Source organism: Clarias gariepinus, chromosome 17 (genome assembly GCF_024256425.1).
Source record: "Clarias gariepinus isolate MV-2021 ecotype Netherlands chromosome 17, CGAR_prim_01v2, whole genome shotgun sequence".
In the NCBI taxonomy this organism is placed as follows: Eukaryota; Metazoa; Chordata; class Actinopteri; order Siluriformes; family Clariidae; genus Clarias; species Clarias gariepinus.
Window position 1 is genome coordinate 19,306,168 of NC_071116.1, and position 18,134 is coordinate 19,324,301.

The window sequence follows — 18,134 nt, forward strand, 5'->3', positions numbered from 1 at the left end:
ACACACACACACACACACACTTAAAAACCAGCGGTTCGGAGTATATTTGTCCAGCTGTAAAGCGCACCTACAGCCTCCTAAGACGTGTACAGTAACAGCAGGAAAACAGATGGGTTGTGGTTGGAAGGAGGTTCTGCCTCAAAGAAACTGCATTTGTGGGGATTTGGCAAGTTTTATGCTATCTCAGTGAAACTAAGCAGAGTCCAGAAGATAGGTTTGTAAGAAAGCTAATATCATTACTTTGCCTGACCATTACTTTCTTACATGCTTTTGTTCCAGTTACACAAACATCTAAATCTAACCATGATGTTTCAATACACGTTGGAAATAGTAATCTCTGGCCAGGCTTAGTTCCAGTGGTCATGAATTCTGCTATAAAGTCTGGATCGAATACAATTTTACTGTGTTCTTAAAACAGTTTATAGGCTGGGTACCACATGGGTTATTCTAGTTAAAAAGGTGCCAATAAATAAATAAATACTGTAAGTGAAGGCAGCATGGTGGTTTAGTGATTAGCACTGTCACCTGGCACTGCTACGGTCCTGGTTTGATCCCCCCTTTAGATCTGTGTGGATGGAGTTTACATGTTTCCCCCATGTTTGGTGGGTCCAAAGACATGTAGATTCGGCTGATTGGAGTTAGTGTGTAAATAAGTGTGTGAGTGTGTGTATGTTAATGTGCCCTACGATGGACTGGCACCCCGTACCTCGACACGTGCTCAGAGTCTCCTGAGATATGCTCCAGGCTCCGGCGACCCTGTATACAGGATAAAGCGGTATAGACAGTGGGATGAGTGATAAACAAATAGGCATGGTGGCTCAGTGGTAAGAACTATTGTCTCACACCTCCGGTGTTTTGGTTAGAATCTTGCCTCCGGCCCTGTGTGTGTGGAATTTGCATGTTCTCCCCATTCTTTATGGGTTCCTTTGGGTAATATGGTTTTCCCAAGACATACAGTGTAGACTGATCGGCTTTTCCAAATAGCCCATAATGTATCTTTGGAAGTGTGAATGTGTGTGTGTGCTTGTGCTCTGAGCTCCCTGGGATAGGCCTGAGGCCCCATGTGACCCTACACAGGATGAATGGTATGATTAAAAGAACTAGTATTTTTTTATTCATAGAGAAACTGAAATAAAATAAATGTAATGTACAGTATTGTACAAAAGCCTTGAGCCATACCAAATTTCTTCGTATTTTGCTTCCAAAGAGACAAGAGACAAACCTTCTTGTATTTTTAATCTAGTCTTGAGGAATAGTTCTCCAGGCTTCCTGAGGGACTTTCCTGGCTCTCATGCTTTGGCAAGTTTTTGGCTCTCATTTCCAGTCCAGTCCCTGTACCTGAGCAGTTTCAGAGGAATGTTTTTTGTTTGTTAAGCCGCACAGTGACCTATGAATCATTCAAGCATAAAAACCCATCAAACTTAAGGCAAGAACCAGTGAGAAATAAGTGCAGAGGATGACAGATGATCAGGCTGGTGATTAGTGTACTGGTTACGCTAAATGCTGAGTGGTTGGAACAGACGAGAGGGGAAATGAGGAATTTAATCCTTTGTTTAATGTGGAAAATATCCATCAAACAAACATTACTGAACCGAAATCTAAAACCCATTACAATTTACGAAAATAGGTTTAAAACATTATCTATTATAATCCCCCTAATATAAATGACTAAAAATACACCAAAAAAAAAAACAAAAATTAAAAAAAAATAGAAAGTTAGCTTTTTTTAGTCGAGTTTGCAATGTGTTACTGTTAAGAATTTTCTTTTTCTCCTCCACCTTGTCCATTTTTTGTGTCACCTTTGTCTTGTTTTTAGTTAATCATGATATGTACATACTTCTACTTTCTCTTTTGTGTGTTCTTTCTAAGTTCCTGTTTCTTGAATATTTTACAAGTATATTAATTTAAGCATTTATGTATTTGTATAATTTTTAGTACTTTCGTGTTTCGAGTCAATAGCTTACAGAGCCACAGCTTATTTTTAATTCAAATAAAAGTAAAACTGTCAGTTATAGCAAAGTATGTGGCTACTGCTGCAATCGCTTTTACCAGTTTCGCAAAATAATTCAGGCATGTTTAAAGCTAAATGTGATATTACTCTGAATCAGATTCATTACGTCCAACATTTTCTGCTGATATCAACCTGATATTAGATATTGAATAGGTGCTGAATAATTCTAACTATAAGAACATAAAGTACAACCCATTAGTAAAAATATATATCTAATAAAATAGATAATACACCAGATGGGATGTGTGGTTTCTTTATACAGTAAAATATAATAGTTCCATTTACATTGTGCGTAGTTCTCACATAGCAAATCCATGCACTATATCAAGGCCAGGAACTGGAACACACAGAGTGACCTGATTATGAATGTAGCTACTATGCATACGCATACATGAAAGATAGTAATGAATTGCAACACACACACACTCACCAGCCTCGGGTGGAGGGACTGGGCAGCAGAGTCGGCAGTTGCCTGGATGGTGATGGATGATGCGCAGGATTGGGATCCAGGCTGGCTGCATGGAGCCTGGTCCATGTGGGCTGCCGTAGCCACTACTACTCCAGTGTCATAATTAATCTTCAGAGATGAACCCAGTGCCGTTTCTCACTGGGAGGAAAACAAAAAGTGCTACGCTCGGCAGGTTTTCTGCAGAAATCATACGTATGTGCAACACTGTGTTCTTCTGCTTAATAGAGGTTGTTTTTAAAAGAAAATAATCTGGCGGCACAATGGAACATCAGGTGGCATTTTAATAAAACTTAAGTATGCCAGGCTTTTTTAAAATTGTGTTTTATCATATCTGGAATTCTGTACTATTTTCTCAAAGTCAGACAGAAGAGGCCATCGCCCCCTTTTTCAGGATCAAAGGCTTTAATAGAGGCTCTTCTCATGCGGCGTTTGATTAACAGGGCCGAGGTGCCATCATGCCTCGTCTGGATAAAGTACCTTTGCTAACTCCTGACTGAGGAAGAAAAAAATACAAAGCCTGCCGAAGCGCATGGAAGAAAAACTAGTCTCACATCTCTTCTGTGCTGGCCTTTTTACCCGGTGATTGCAAGAAAAGATTTTCTTTGGCACTGAGTGCAGGCTTTTTATCCAGACATGAACGCTAACAGTAAAGGGAATTAGATACCATGAATATAACCTTATGCTCAAGCTAACAAAAAGTTTTTGTCTTGTATGATTGGCATAAGACAAAAAAAGATCCTATTATAAATCCTCACTCTGTCATTTTAGGTAATCCTTTTACATTGTTATTGGATATCAAAGAGCTCTCGAGGGCCTTTTTGGCATGTGCGTGTGCGAATTTCATATTCATAACCAAACTTAATTAAGATGTTTAACGTGATTGTGGGCGATAAAAGAAAAAAATATCCATGTAACCACGACTAATAAATCTAATTAAATGTAAAGGGATGAGCTATGCACATTTTTGCAGTCCGTTCTACCAACTTATCACGCTTTTCAGTTGTATGTGGGTGGTATTAAAGAATGACTATTGGTATGTGCATGTGACTGTAAGTGTGAGTGTGTGTATATATGTGTGTAAAAGACAGACATAACTTAATTAATCTAATCGTAAAATGCGAGGAGGCGATGGGTTTGAGTTGACATGATTAATTTGGTAGCTCCTCCGAGCACCTCTGGGCATGAGTGTGTGTCAGAAACACGTTCTCTCAGCATTCGGGGGAGGGAGGAATCCCTGCGTCGGTGGGGGGCTGAGTAAATGAGTTTTCGCGATGTGCTTCCAATTAGGCCCGCCTTTGTGATAATGCTGCGTGTACTGGCTATGCAGTGAGTGACAGCACAGAAATGCAGGGCTCTTTATTTTCTTTGATTTAAGTGTTGTCTGAAATGGCATGTTTGTATCACATTCATATACTATACAATTACCATCCTGCCCTCGTATAGGGTTGTAATTATATAGAATATAAATGCTTATTGATGCATCATATACAGTGGTGCATTAAAGAGCGTGTTAACAAAAAAAGAATGCAACAGCAAAAAGGAAAACATGACATAAGTCAAATGCTCTTTGAGTAGACATTGATTATTGCTTAGGAGAAAACACATTTGAGTCAGTTATTCAGTTAGGCTTTACCACAGTACTACCATGGTACCCACTGAAGTGCAATAGTACTCTATAAAGTCCTACGGTGCCTATAATGATAATTTCTGAAGTACCCCGTTAATACTATGGCACATTATAAAGTACCAGGGTAGGCATTATGGCACCTCAGTGGGTACAATAGTATGTACTACAGTATGATATGTGAATAATATGGTACTTACAGTATTAGGTACCACAGTGCCTACTGAAGTTCAGCAAGTATCTAATATGGTATGTTTGTACATAATATATCATATTAGCTTTTTTATTACTTAACTACCGGTATGGCATAGTACAGGCAGTACCACACCTGCTAAATCTAAAAGCACATCTAAAAGTTATGATGTCTAGGTAGGACCTGTTGAATAAATTTGTTGTCCCTTGTTTAATGAAATTCTTGTTGTGTGTTCACCTTTTATTCCTCACTGAGAGCAAACAAATCAGACTAGACTAGCTCTGCCATTGCAGGATTATGTTAAGCTTTTAACAGACACATGCTAATGTAGTTAGCTAAAAGAAAATGTTGACTTAGGTTGTGCTACAGTGTAGGGCAGTCAAGGCTAGCTAATTCAAATGTTGTTTTATTTGAATGCTTCTGAATTCTTAACCAATACACAAGTTAATATACTGTAGCTAAAGTGTCTATGAATGAGTCTTCTATGAAATAAAAACAGCAGAGATTGTTTGCTTACAGCTAGTCATTGCAAATTCTCACCTTGGAGCTAATTCTTAAATTCTTAGCTACCAGCTAATACTTGAAATATAACAAATTTACAAAGTGTTACCTCACTTTAGTCGTTACCAAAATCTATTAGCTACTTTTGCACTTAACTTATGTGGTAACATTAGAGCAGAGATGTGTTTAGGTAGCTAGCTATGCTTAGCTAATGTTTCTAAATAAGACTAGCGCAGTTCTCTTAAGCACAGTATAATGTGCAGAGAGCACTATTTTTCACAACTTTTTCAATTTTAAATATTCAAAAATCTTTACAGTTCCTTTGAATGCCACAAAGACTTACAGGGTTCCTTTCCGGTGTTATAACACATTTAAATACATTATGTTTAGAGGGGTCTATCAGATGGTCAATTATTCATGAGCTTTTTTAAATATTTTTTTCCTTGCACTTCTTAGGTTCTCGTCTCCGTCAGGAGGACTATCCACCCCGGATCGTGGAGCACCCATCAGACCTGATCGTGTCAAAGGGTGAGCCGGCCACTCTGAACTGTAAGGCCGAGGGCCGCCCAGCACCCACCGTCGAGTGGTACAAAGATGGCGAGCGTGTGGAGACAGACAGGGACAACCCACGCTCGCACCGTATGCTCCTGCACAGCGGCTCACTCTTCTTCCTGCGCATCGTGCACGGCCGCCGGAGCAAACCCGATGACGGCAGCTATGTGTGTGTGGCCAGGAACTATCTTGGGGAGGCGGTCAGTCACAATGCATCACTGGAAGTAGCTAGTAAGTGTTTTTTTTGTTTTGCGCTTTGCTTTTCTCTCATGTAGCAACGTTCCAGGATTTCTCACATTTAATTAGGGGAGGCTGCATACTTAGCATTTGTGAATATGTCAGACAGTCTGGTTTTGTAAAAAATGGCAACAGCAAGTGTGCATTGGTCATGAAAATAGCTTGATCTGTGCCTACTGAATGGAGACATAAATTAGCATAGTTGTACCCTTTCCCAGTCTAGGCAGGTCTATGACAATATACAAAGATGTAAGACACAAAGCTTAAAAATGTTTTTCTAGGAAACCGAAAATAATAATGGAATTATCAAAGTAGGTATATAACACAAATTGAAAAAGTCTTAGGATGAGACAGGCATAGAGTAGATCCATATCCATATAATTTTATTCGATAACAAGTCTCATAAATCATTTTAGGTTGCCAAATTTCCAATAATATTAATCATGGAAAATCCATTTGTTACACTCAGATGGTTTAAACTCTTTAACTGACATCTTACCCAAAAACAATTAATAAAACAACAATCGTTTATGTACAGTATCTAGCTGTTTGGAATCTACATGATACCTAAATCTGTTAGCTTATACTTTAAAGGCCTGAGATTAAGCCTTGCAACAAGCAGCAGTTACATTACTGAGTTAGCAGAGGGAAGCGGAACGTATTAAAGAGCTTATCCATTGCTACAAAGGCGATCTGCTCTAAACTTTTCCACTTGCTATGTGACCCTCTGCTACAGATGATCCTGTAACGTTCCCTTTTTGAAACGCTAATGTTTCACTTAATCCTCAGAGGCTGATTTATGACTTTCTGCTGTTTCATTCCTTTCCCTGCAGCTGCGCATATGAAGGGCAAGCAGAGGGATACAAGAATAAGAAACTTAAAATAGAAAATGAATATGTTTGAATTTTTTTTTTTTTTTTTTATTTGAACAACCTGTAGGTCCATATGTTACAAGACTGTATGGAAATATAATATTTGTAAGCACATTGTTTTCTCTGAGATGTCTCCTGTGCTGAAAGTGGATTTCTAGGATGTCTTTGAACCTTTCAACGATTTTTTTAATATGGAGTTGAAAAAAAAAAACAATAGACTATAACTTCTCCCCAGCCGTGCAATGACAAACAAGTGCCATGAAGCTTCTCTGCCTTGGGGATAGCTGATAATGTTGCCTTTTTTTCTCTTACACACTTTATTAAATGGAAAAATTCTGACTTCATGCTCTCTCTGTGCTGCCACATACTCGCTCGCTACAGAAATGTGGTGTCGTTCATGCCCGTAGTTGAGTGCGGTTGATGCTTTAATAATCTGCTATGGAAAGACCACATTGAAACACCACATTAAAAATCTAAATTAAAAAAAAAATGAAATGAAAAAATAGAAATAAATAGGTGGTACCAGTGGCTTAGCAAGGTTTCTTCCAGGTAGTCAGGGTTTCCTCCCTAAATTCAAATACATGCATTGTAAGTTGATTGGCATTCCCAAATTTTCCCCAGTGCATGTTGGGTGTGTGAGTCTGTATACTGTTTGCTTGTTAGTAGTCATTGGTAGCGGTCCTCAGCAATGTAACTTCCCCTACAGCGAGCGTTGACCTCTTATGTGATGTCACAGGTCACTGCGTCCAGCTGGATAGAAATAAACACAAAGTTTAAGAATTTTAAAAGAAAGGAACTATGCAACATCTTGACCACGCAGAATTCAAGCTTGAGGCAAATTTGTTATACCAACCATCTTTACTCTTTTGTGCAACTGGTTACATTTAATTTGAACATTAATTCCTAAAACTAAGAGTTTTCTTAGTCACTTGGCCAATGCGCAAGTTTTGCTGGCTACGCTATTTGGCTTTCATTAATTTTATTACATGAGCCACCCTGTCTCTAATATATTCGCTCCCTGTGTGGTCTCCTTCTTAGACTCCAAGGAAAAGTGATCTCTCATTGCAGTTTTCTGTCTGTGTAGCTTTCTGGGCCTCCCTTATTCAGCCTTTCCCCTTCTCCCACTTTCTATACATTATTAATTGTATGCTTAATTAATTAGATTGAAATCTAACATGAAGATAGCATAGCAGTCTGCTCAGAGCATTGGGGAAATAGTTTGTTAAATCTTGGGTATGAGTGATTATGTGATAAAGTGATCCGGAGATCGCGAGTTTGATCCCCGGGTGATGCTGTTACCTCTCACAGCCGGAGGTCTAGAGAGAGCTGATTGGCCGATCTCTCTCGAATGGAAGGGATGAGAAGTACTTAGTGCTTCTACATTAATCGTGGCTCTACAGCCAATTATGGGCGTCTGTGAGCTCACGCACGCGGATGGAGCGGATAGCGCTGTCCTCTGAGTGTGTTACGCCGCCCCCAATGTGGCAGGGAGGAATTGGACACGACTAAATTAGGGAGAAAATCAGGGAAATATTATAGTATTATATAAAAGTAATAAGTGATTAAGAAAGAAAAAAGAAAAATCATACCTGAAGCTATTTCCCATGTATTATATTTGGGTCTTAGAATAGTTCCAAAACACATTCAAAGATATATGTATACTACATGGGGCATTTAGGTCAAACCAAACCACTTTTGTTTGTGCAGAACACAATTACGTGTGTAAAACTCTCTTTATTTCTCTTAATTATTCCCTAATACACAAATGCACTCATCCCAACATTTCCGTAGTACTTGGATACCATCAAGGTGGAAAGATAGAGCCATGATCGGGCTGCCTACTTCACGTCTCATACACTCACCTTCCAGGAACTCTTGGATTGCTTGGAGTGAGGTCAGAATTTTACGGAGGATGTGGCAATAACTCCCTGCCAAGTTTCTGTAGCGTGCAAGTGGTGTCTGAATTGGTGAATGATTGGGTGTACAGTTCACAATTTCTTTAAGATAGTTGTAGCTTATTTTGAGCTTGCTAGGTACTGTATATCGCACCTGCTGTCTAAGTGACAGCTGAGTATATTAGAATATTATGTGTGCATGTGTGTGTTTATGTATGCTGTTGTCCATTTGCAGGTTTGAAGAGGTGTCGCTATGTCACTAACAGGTGCGTTTTTTTCTGCCGACATTATGCTCAGTGAAAGGTTAGGGCAGGCTGGTCAACACACTTTCCCCTGAATGACCAGAAACAAGAACGTAGCCAGTGATCTAAGAATAAACCACATGCCGGCTGTGCAGGCAGGTGTAAGCAGGTGATATCTGCAAGCCATGGGTCAGGGCTTGGGTAGAAGTGGACACACGACACATTTCTGTTTTGTAGTCTGCTCATCAGTGACTCCACACAAGTGGGAGCTGCATGAGAGAAGAAGGGAAAAGGGGAAATGTTTCAGACATCACAAACATCCCAGCGACTTTCGGGTTGAATGCCAGGTCAGCTGACAGACTGATTGATGGATTGTTCAGTCATGTAGTAAAGGCAGGCGGTGTTGTCCTGCGTTCGTGAGGTCATGCAGTCATTCCTGAAACAAACCCCTCTCTGTCTCGGATTGCGACCGCTTGCACATTCTGTTGTGTTTTTGACCTGATTGGGCGGTGCGATTTAATGATCATCATCTGTTGCCCAGGCTGTGTTACCTTTTAGGCTACTCTTGTCTGGGTCAGCATACAGAAGCTTAGTGTGTTTAGGAGCAGAACTTGCTACTCAGCACTGCCCTTTGACCTCAACAGTTACGGCTGCTGGTCGTTTTAACACCTACACAGGAAATCCTGCATTGCCCTGTGTTGCTCCCAGAATGTGCACATTGTTCGTTTAGCCTCACAGGGTGATGGTGATGCTGATGTTTTAGAGAGCCAATCCCTTAAGAACTGGCCAACATTTTTATGCACAGGATTGCATTAAAACAGAACTTTCCAATACTTATCACCAAAATAATTGTAAAAAAAAAAAAAAGGGACCAGACATATTGCTTAGCATTTAAAGTTTTGTCCATTCTGTATCTATACACAGCACAGAGGCACCACTCTCAATTTGGGATCAGCATGTCTTTGAACTGTCGAAGGAAACCCACTAAGCACAGGAAAAACAAGCAAACTCCGAGCACACCCGAAGCGGGACTTGGACCCGGATCCTGAAGAGGAATGTCTGAACTAATAGGCAATTAGGTTTGCCTTATGTGCTGCTAGTTTTTGCTCTAAGGGTGTATAAGCGGAAGTGCAAAAAACTACTAGCTAGTTTGTTGACGCTATCATTAACAATTTAGCAATACAATTAGCAGTATCAGGAATTAGTAATACTTAGTCAAATTCAGTACTCCACAGAGCATGTAAGCAGGAAATGGTTATTATGACTGTAACTTCCTGAGTGAAGTTCTGTTAGCATTAGAATTAGCATTGTATGTTTCATTTAAACATACTGGCAGTTGAACTGATGCTCCTTCTTTGGATCACTGGTTCACAGCTACAATTATCTTTACATCCTCTGGCGCTGTTCATGTCTCATTTTAATGGCGCTCATGAAAATAACTTCTTGTTGCCATGGTGATGAAATGATGCTTGGTTCCAATTCTCAATTCCGCGTTCCAGCTCAGTGCTCTTTTGCTGCTTTAACAGAAATGAATTTGTGGCTCTTTTATTGTTGGAAGCACATGATAGTTAGAGATTACGCTCCGGCTCTGGAACCAGCACCACTTACTTGTCGATGGGGGGGTGGGGGGGGGGGGAAGCTAAGTGATGTGTCCTTGAACTACCCTCATAAAGTCCATTCACGTGCAGGTGATTTTACAAAAAAAAAGTAGCTGGTTTATCCATTGTGAATTGACTAGCCTGTACGTCAGCCCCCTCCCAATATTAGCCGGAGTTTGAGAGCATCGAGCATCAGGAGTGTTCCTTAAGAGCACTCGTTCCTAAAGTAGTGGCTCCGTGTAGATAATCCCTCTCTGATTGCACAGGCCCGTGCTGCCTGTCTGCATCGGTTTCCTGTGTTTTCTGAGGGCCGCAGCTGTGTAATAAATCTAGGGATAAGCCAAGCTCAGCGACTGATTCAGGCTCCACCTGGACACGGGCTCAGGGACTGGCCAGGGGGCTCAAACATTAAGACTGCTTGGACACACAGGATAGAGGAAGAGTGCCTTGAAGAGCCATCGGCGGAAAAGTTTGAGTCGATAAGCTGTCGCTGTCTGCACCTCTTCTCGATAATAGCTGTCGCTTTGTTTTATCAGTGTGAAAAAGCTTCGAGAACGTCCCATGAGTCCTTGAAAATGAAATCAAGCATGGGCCGGCACCATCTAGATTCATTAATATTCCTCTCCAGTCTTCTGCCAGATAAAAAGCCCCCATCACCTGATCTTTGTAGTGATTCCTAAGAGGGAGTTTAAAGCGAAACGTTTTCGTTGGAGAGACGGACTTAAAACCATCTCCTAATCAAACTTCCTGATGGCATCTTAGGAAAGCATTTGGTGGGGGATGGTGTGCATGTGTGTGTGTGTGTGTGTGTGTGTGTGTGTGTGCGTGCGTGCATCCATCTGTGTGCTTTAAGCTCTCAGGGGGATTCCATACCTTCTGCGCTGTCCTTGGATACAGCACTGCATCCTAGGAACAAAATACTTCTACAGCGGGGATGCAGTTGAAATGGGCGAAGTTGCATTGATATGTATTTATGCAAGAAAGACACAGGAATGTGTCAGAGAATAGATATAGGAGTGAGATCGATTGTGGAGTTGAAGGACGGAACTGAAAAGCTAGGGAGATTGATGTTGATGAAGCAGACGCAAAGAAAAGAGACTAAGAGGTGGCGAGGGAAGAGAAAGACGGAAATGTAAAGGGAAAAAAAGAGTCTCTCAGGATGATTGGTCCCTAAAGCAGCTACAGAAAGAGAGAATTATAACTTCTCTTTCAATAAATGTCAGGCAGGACAGTCGGCGCTTTGAATGGCCGCAAAGCCCGGACGAACTCTGGGAAATGAACACGTGTCTATTGACCTCCTCGAGTTGATTCAATCAACCGGCTTTTTATTGAGGTGAAGGAAAAGTCACCAGCAGCCCGCGCTAAAGGTTATTGGCCAGAGTCTTTCCGAAGCGTGCCGGACCGAGCATGTTTATTAAACGAGGTACACTCTAAAGCTAGCGAGGCTGGTGATTCGGAATAAAAAGTTCAACCCGAAGTCATTGTGTCACCCCGTGCTAAGCAAGTAATGAGTCATCAAGCACTCAGGCTGACTAACGATTAGAACAACGGCACACGAGTACAGCCGAATGCACAATGCCAGCTGCTTTGTGTGCTTGTCTTTGACTTTGGTGAGAAATACTCCTTGTTTACACTGTATAGACAGTATGGGACATGACTAAACCTGATTTTCTTATGCAATACCAGGTTTACACTGAGAAACTGGGGAAAGCTTGTTTTTTGGGAGAGGCGTGTGTGCACTGGACCAATCTGCTCTTTGTCCCATTACTGTAGCTCTGTTTCTTCAGAGTGGGTGTGGTATTGAAAGCAGGGCTTAGTAGGGAACTAGCTAGCCATTGATAGCTTTTGGGAAATTTTTAATCAGGTAGGTTTGATCAAATAAAAACAAAAATGTTCTGGGTGGGAAGCTTCGGGAAACTTTAGGGTGTTTTATAATTTATGATTTAAATTTATTGTACCATGATGAGATTAGGAAATGATTCTTAAGCATCTTGGTGCATCTTGAATTTTTTTTAAATCTAGGATGTGATCATTTATTTCTATTAAGGGTGACACGGTTTGTGTACTTTTCTTTTTTTGTTGTTATATTAATGTCTTAGACAGGTTTTTAGACTCAGCATTGTGTTGCCTGATGTTTATTAGAAGACACTTTTAATCTTTTGGCCAAGTGATCCATGGTGTTTGATGCAGGAAATAAATAAAACCAGGTTATCTATTTAAATGTATAATCTTTTCAAATATTTTATCTATTTACAGTTTGTAGTCAAGGAGTACGTAAGCCAGTCGTTATTTCTGTGGTTTATTATAAAAATAGTTTTAAGATGGGCACATTGTAGTACACTATGTAAAGACATTATACAGTATCATATAGATAACCTATAATATACATCCGACCGAGTAATTTAATTGGGCGGAAGCTGTTCCATGAGTGATGATATAGAGCATAACAGCACTGGGGCGTTTAACTATATGTATCACTCTGCTAACAATTATTCTAACAGTCGTTACACGATTATACAGTAACTGTTGGTCGTCAGCATGGGTAAAAGTAGGACAGTACTGGAAAGAGGAGAGAGCAGCTGCCTGCTTAAACCCACATTCAAAACCAGTCACAGAAGCACTTTCAGCAGGAAAACAGTTAAACACCAGTACAGTAGTACAGTCAAAGTCATTCTGAATTGCTCCTGAACCATTCTTGTGTTGTTCCTGGTTAATGTGAGCTACAAAGCTAACTAGCTTCTAACACAAGGCTAAATGTTAAATCCCTTTCTAACTCATGATCAAGGGCACTACAGGGATTGTACAGCCTACAGTGCACACTAGCTTTTCATTTTATGCAATTGAACCTGTTCGCTGATGTTCTAAAGTGGAAGCGTGGAATATAAAGAGGAATTAACGAGATTTACACCACTGTCCACCACCTCACCTTTTTGGCTACATGGTAGCCAAAGAGCCACTGTTCATTACATTACCTGTTAGTCACTAGTACTAGTAACACTAGTTCCGCTGGATGTATTAGCAGAGCAAAATAACTTGCTAAATAAACAAACTAATCATAATACAGTATGTTGATCAGTGATATTCAGTACAACAGCACTCCCTCTCGTGTGGTATTGCTTAAATATATACGATGCTCAATAATGTTATATTGTACCCTATATAGTGTGCATACTGTATATAGTCAGTGATAAACCAGTTTTTCCTGTGGTTGAATCACTTCTTTACCGATAAATAAATACACCACTTAGGACAAAAAAGGATCTTCAAAAGCTCTTTGGATACTAAAGTGTTCTTACCTTCCCTACAGGGAAATTCGTTTTATAGAGAAATTCTTTGTTGTTGAGTTCAACATCGAATCCTTAAGGGTCCCCCTGAGGGCCAACTAAAGAACACTTAAGGATTATAGTTCCAACTTAATGCTTTAATGTTTTTTTCAGTCATGTCTGAATACCACCATACACACAGAAAGAATGCAGTTTTTTTCCTTTTTATTTAGGAAATGAATCTGTCCTGGACAGCTGTGTTCACTCTTTGAATACTGTGCTTGTGTATACAGTATATATATATGAGTTTCCTGATCTCTGAAAGCAAATATCCGTTCGGAACGACACTCACGTTCTATGAGTGTTTTTAATGTTTATGCTGTTTCTGTACATGAGAATAGCTTCTGCAACAACGACCTTAAAATTACCTTACAACCAAAGTGTGTGTATATTTTTAATTAACAAAAGCATGCTGATTTTAAGTGGTGTGTCTGCAAATGTGTGCATGTGTGTTTATATGTGTGCATGTGTGTTTATATATATGTGTGCGTGTGTTTGTGTGTGTGTGTGTGTGTGTGTGTGTGGTATTAGATTGAGCAATTAGATTGTAAGGGTGGGATTGGGGATTTAATCATTTCAGTACTGCAAGATAAATACATTTCCCCACTTTTCAAAGTTTCCATGGCTGATTTTTTTAATCAATGTTTGCTTAGAGAGAAGGAAAGACAGAGAGAGAGAGAGAGAGAGAGAGAGAGGTTCTGGATCCTGATCTTGGAGTGTTTCTTAATTTTCCAGTGTTTGCTCTGCAAAAATAACAACAGCAGCAATTAATGGATTTGTTTACAGCATCTACCAAAAACTGATGGCTTGGAGATGACATCATGTTGTTACCATGACAACGCAAATAACATTGCTTACCTTAAACTCATTTCCTTTCAATCAATGAACCTTGTTTGAGCGTGTGCACGCTGATCAGCTATAGCATTGCGATAGAAAATGATTAAACCCAGTATTGTGTAGGTTCCTCTCGTGTCACCCGGGCCGGCTCCGGCCCCTGGAGGCACGAATCCACAAGACCTCTGGGGAAGTGCTGTTGTGTGTGGCACCAGGATGTACTTGCTGGATCCTTTGGGTGCGGTGGGTTGAGGGGTGGGGTCTCAGGAGAGACTATATGTTTGTCCAGGGCGGTCCATGGATGCTTGGTCAGATAGAGATCTGGGGAATGTCCCGCAGGCATGGGTGAGGCTTTAGTGGCCTGTGATCCTAGGTACATAATTGGTGATCATGTTATAGACACTTGTCATTTGACCTGTCAGTGGTCATTTTGTTATGGCTGATACATTAGGGAAAATACATACAGTATCTAATAACTCGTACAACATGCATCTGTACAGTAGTTCCGGACTCATTGTCTGTAATGATGTCCTTATGCTTTGTAAGGACATTACACCATATTTTGCTGATTATTTAGAGGTACATACACAAACAGTGACGGTACAATGGTACAAAGGACTCTGAATCGAAACTTGCATATGCATAATACAAAGAAGGATCGACCCGCAGGTAATAGCGTAAATACTTATGCAGATCGTTAGACATTTATAAAAGGAATATTATTAATTGATTTTATGTTGTTTATTTGTTTACTTCCACATGTCGTTATCTAGGGGTTAAACCTATAGGGTGAATCTTAAATAGTTCAGTAAAAAACCTGGGATGAAAAATGGCCCGATGGTTCTAATGTTGCTTACTTGATTATGGCAATTCAAGCGTTTATTTATTTCTTTTTGTTGGGATAAAATTTGCATTTTTCTGCCTGCTGAGAAAAAGCCAGTGCTCTTTCGCTCGCAAAGGAAAACCACAATGCTAGACAGAGGGGAGGCTTTTACAGAGTTGCTTGAGGAAAAGCAGTAGTGCTGTGTGTGTGTGTGCGTGTGTGTGTGTGCGTGTGTGTGTGTGTGTCTACTGTATCTGTCTGGGGTGGGGGAATGTTTCTGCCTTCACCTCCTTCCCTTCTCCTTTGTTTTGCCCCATTGTGTCTTTTTCACTATCAAGACAGTAACCATCCACGCTTTTGGATTCTGCCTCAATATTTAGCAACCCCCCCCCCACCCCACCCCCCGTCCAAGCCCCCAGACACAAATAAACACAACCACCTGTGGAGAGGCAACTCATTAATGATCCAGGAGAGCTGAGCATCCTGCTATCGCTCTCCAGGTCTGTGTCTGTCCAGGAATCGCTCACTAGACAAGACTAGACTAGATGAGTGAGACATTTATTATTTTATTGTCTCACTAGCTTATATAAATTGGCAATGGCCTCAACTGGAAATCTTCCTAATGAAAGCAGTGTGTCACACAGTTGGGCTTCGCTTAGGATGCCGCCTTTGACTGAGTATATATGTGTGTGTGTTGGCGTGTTTGTCTTGTCCTCTCAATTTATCTGCTCCCACTTGCCTACTGTTGTTCATTAAGTTGCATCGAATGAGGTTTAATATAAGGAGCAGATAAAGTCATTAGCGGCGAAAAAAACTGGCTGGAAAACTGGCGATCAGCCGTTAGCCTGGCTTGGAAGAGCAGGGGATGTGTTATCAGCCCCCGAGCACAAAAGAAAGGTGGGACGGCGTAATGAGTGCCGGAGCTTTCGCTATTCACGCACCTCCTCTCCCCTCCTCCCCGAATAGCTTCTGAAGATGAATGCGGTGCCATTGTGAATAGTGAGTTATCAGCAAGGCAGGAGTTCCTTCCGTATTACCCGTATTATAAAATGTAATTTAACGTTTGTGGCAAAATGCCCTCTCTATGTCTGTTTCCTCTGTTTTTCTTTTCTTTTTTTTTTTAGGGAGCCGTCCCTATCTTTGGAGAGTAAATTGCTGACAGGCAGAGAATTGTGAGACACTGGGGAATGCCTAGCGGTTGTCTGCGAAGAAAGGCTCATGCCTTGCCAATTAAAATTTGATGGGGTAGCAGTTGGTGGAATAGAGAAAGAGAAACCGAAAGGATTAAGACGAGCCGGGAAGAAGTTCGCCCCGCTCCGACGTTCCTGTTCAGCGGAGCAGAGTCGAGCAATGCCAATATTTGTCCGGCGAGCTTGTCGAGTGCGCAGGATAGCTCAATCTCCTTCTATCTCATAACCCAATGAAGCCAAGAAAGACACCGTCCGGCATGCATTATTGAATTTCCGGAGATGGCCTATTTACTCCCTGTGTGCTTGCAAACCCCCAGTAGAGTTCCTTGAGCAAACGTAATGAGAGTGAGGGTGAAAAATCTCCAATGTGGGCCAAGGCTCCTGGCCTGTGATCCATCACCAGCAGCCACGTATGCAGCTCTAATTGTTGTGTGTGAGCCTCTCTTAATCCTGCGCTGCCTCCGCTGTCACCAGACTTTATTTATACGCTCATACCTGCCTCTTTTCTTCACTGGCTCTCTTCCGTTTTTCATCTCTCTCTCTTCTTGCCTGTAGCCAGAGGTTGTCCGTTTACAGATATGATGACAGATTGGAAGAGAGACAGATGTAAAAAAAAAAAAGAGGCAACTATTATGACATTGGAGAGTATGTTTTTTCGACCGAGTCCATGGTCTTTTTTATCAGGTCAGACAGAAAGCTGGAGCCTCCTCCTGATCATGCCCGGTAATTCCATTGTGGGAAGCATTCAGTACACAAAGAGGTCCTGTAATACAGTCTGATATCCACACTAGCATGTTCCTCTCCTCCCTCTACTGTACTACATCGCTGTCTAGATTAGAGTGGAGGGGACAGAGTGGACTCTTGTGTTTGTAATCAGCTCTGATTGAGTCCTCTCTCACTCTCTCTGTCTTTCTTTCTTCCTCCGATACTGAAAGGACAGCTTTTTCTATAAAGCCTTGGAAAAAAAAATTCCTTTTGGAAGGATTTTCGTATTCTGTTATCAAACTCTCCCAGTCCTGCCATCAAACAGCAGCAGTCTGTTCGTACACTCCTGTCTGGAAAGATGTTTGACAGCCCTGCTGTAGACTAAGCAGAGGATGAAGCATTTCGTGTGCACTTCGCCATGCTCATCTGGCATGTTTTGTCTCGGTGCTGTTTGTTTACAGTTTGAGTCTTTTTGGTATGTTTTTTTCGGTGGTTAAATTGGCTTTAAGGTTGGCTAAGTAGGGTGAGTGAAAGCGGGGCGCTTAAGCGAACAGACGTGACCAGGGCAAGCTGCACGACTGGAAATACAGCTATTGATTTTTGGCAGATGCTTTTATTCCAAAAAAAAAAAAAAAAGATAAGCTACAAATAGTTTTTAGTTTAAGTGCACACAGTTGCTCTCTAACACTTCTGATCAATGAAGCTTAACACTAAAGTTGAAAATCAGTGCAGTAAAAGTACAAGAACGATTAGGATTGACTCACTCACTCACTTACTCATCTTCTATACTGCTTTATCCTGTATTCAGGGTAGCGGTGACCTGGAGCCTATCCAAGGAGGCTTAGGGCACGAGGCGGGGTACACCCTGGATGGGGTGCCAATCCATCGCAGGGCACACACACACACACACACTCACTCACAATCTCATTCACACACTACAGACAATTTGGGAGCGGCAATTAGCTTTTTTTCGAACTGTGGGAGGAAACCCACCAAGCACGGGGAGAACATGCAAACTCCATGCACACGGAGACGGTAACCGAGCCTGGCCGGGAAACAAACCCG

General features: G+C 41.1%; 1 protein-coding gene across 2 annotated transcripts in view; it reads left to right on the forward strand.

The window, feature by feature from the left end:
• LOC128545645 (roundabout homolog 1-like) overlaps positions 1–18,134 on the forward strand; it is a 219,816-nt gene that overhangs the window by 104,777 nt on the left and 96,905 nt on the right. For both annotated transcript variants that reach the window (XM_053516134.1, XM_053516135.1), the window contains one exon: positions 5,255–5,581. In XM_053516134.1, coding sequence (XP_053372109.1) covers positions 5,255–5,581 — 327 coding nt within the window. The remainder of the gene's footprint in view (positions 1–5,254; positions 5,582–18,134) is intronic.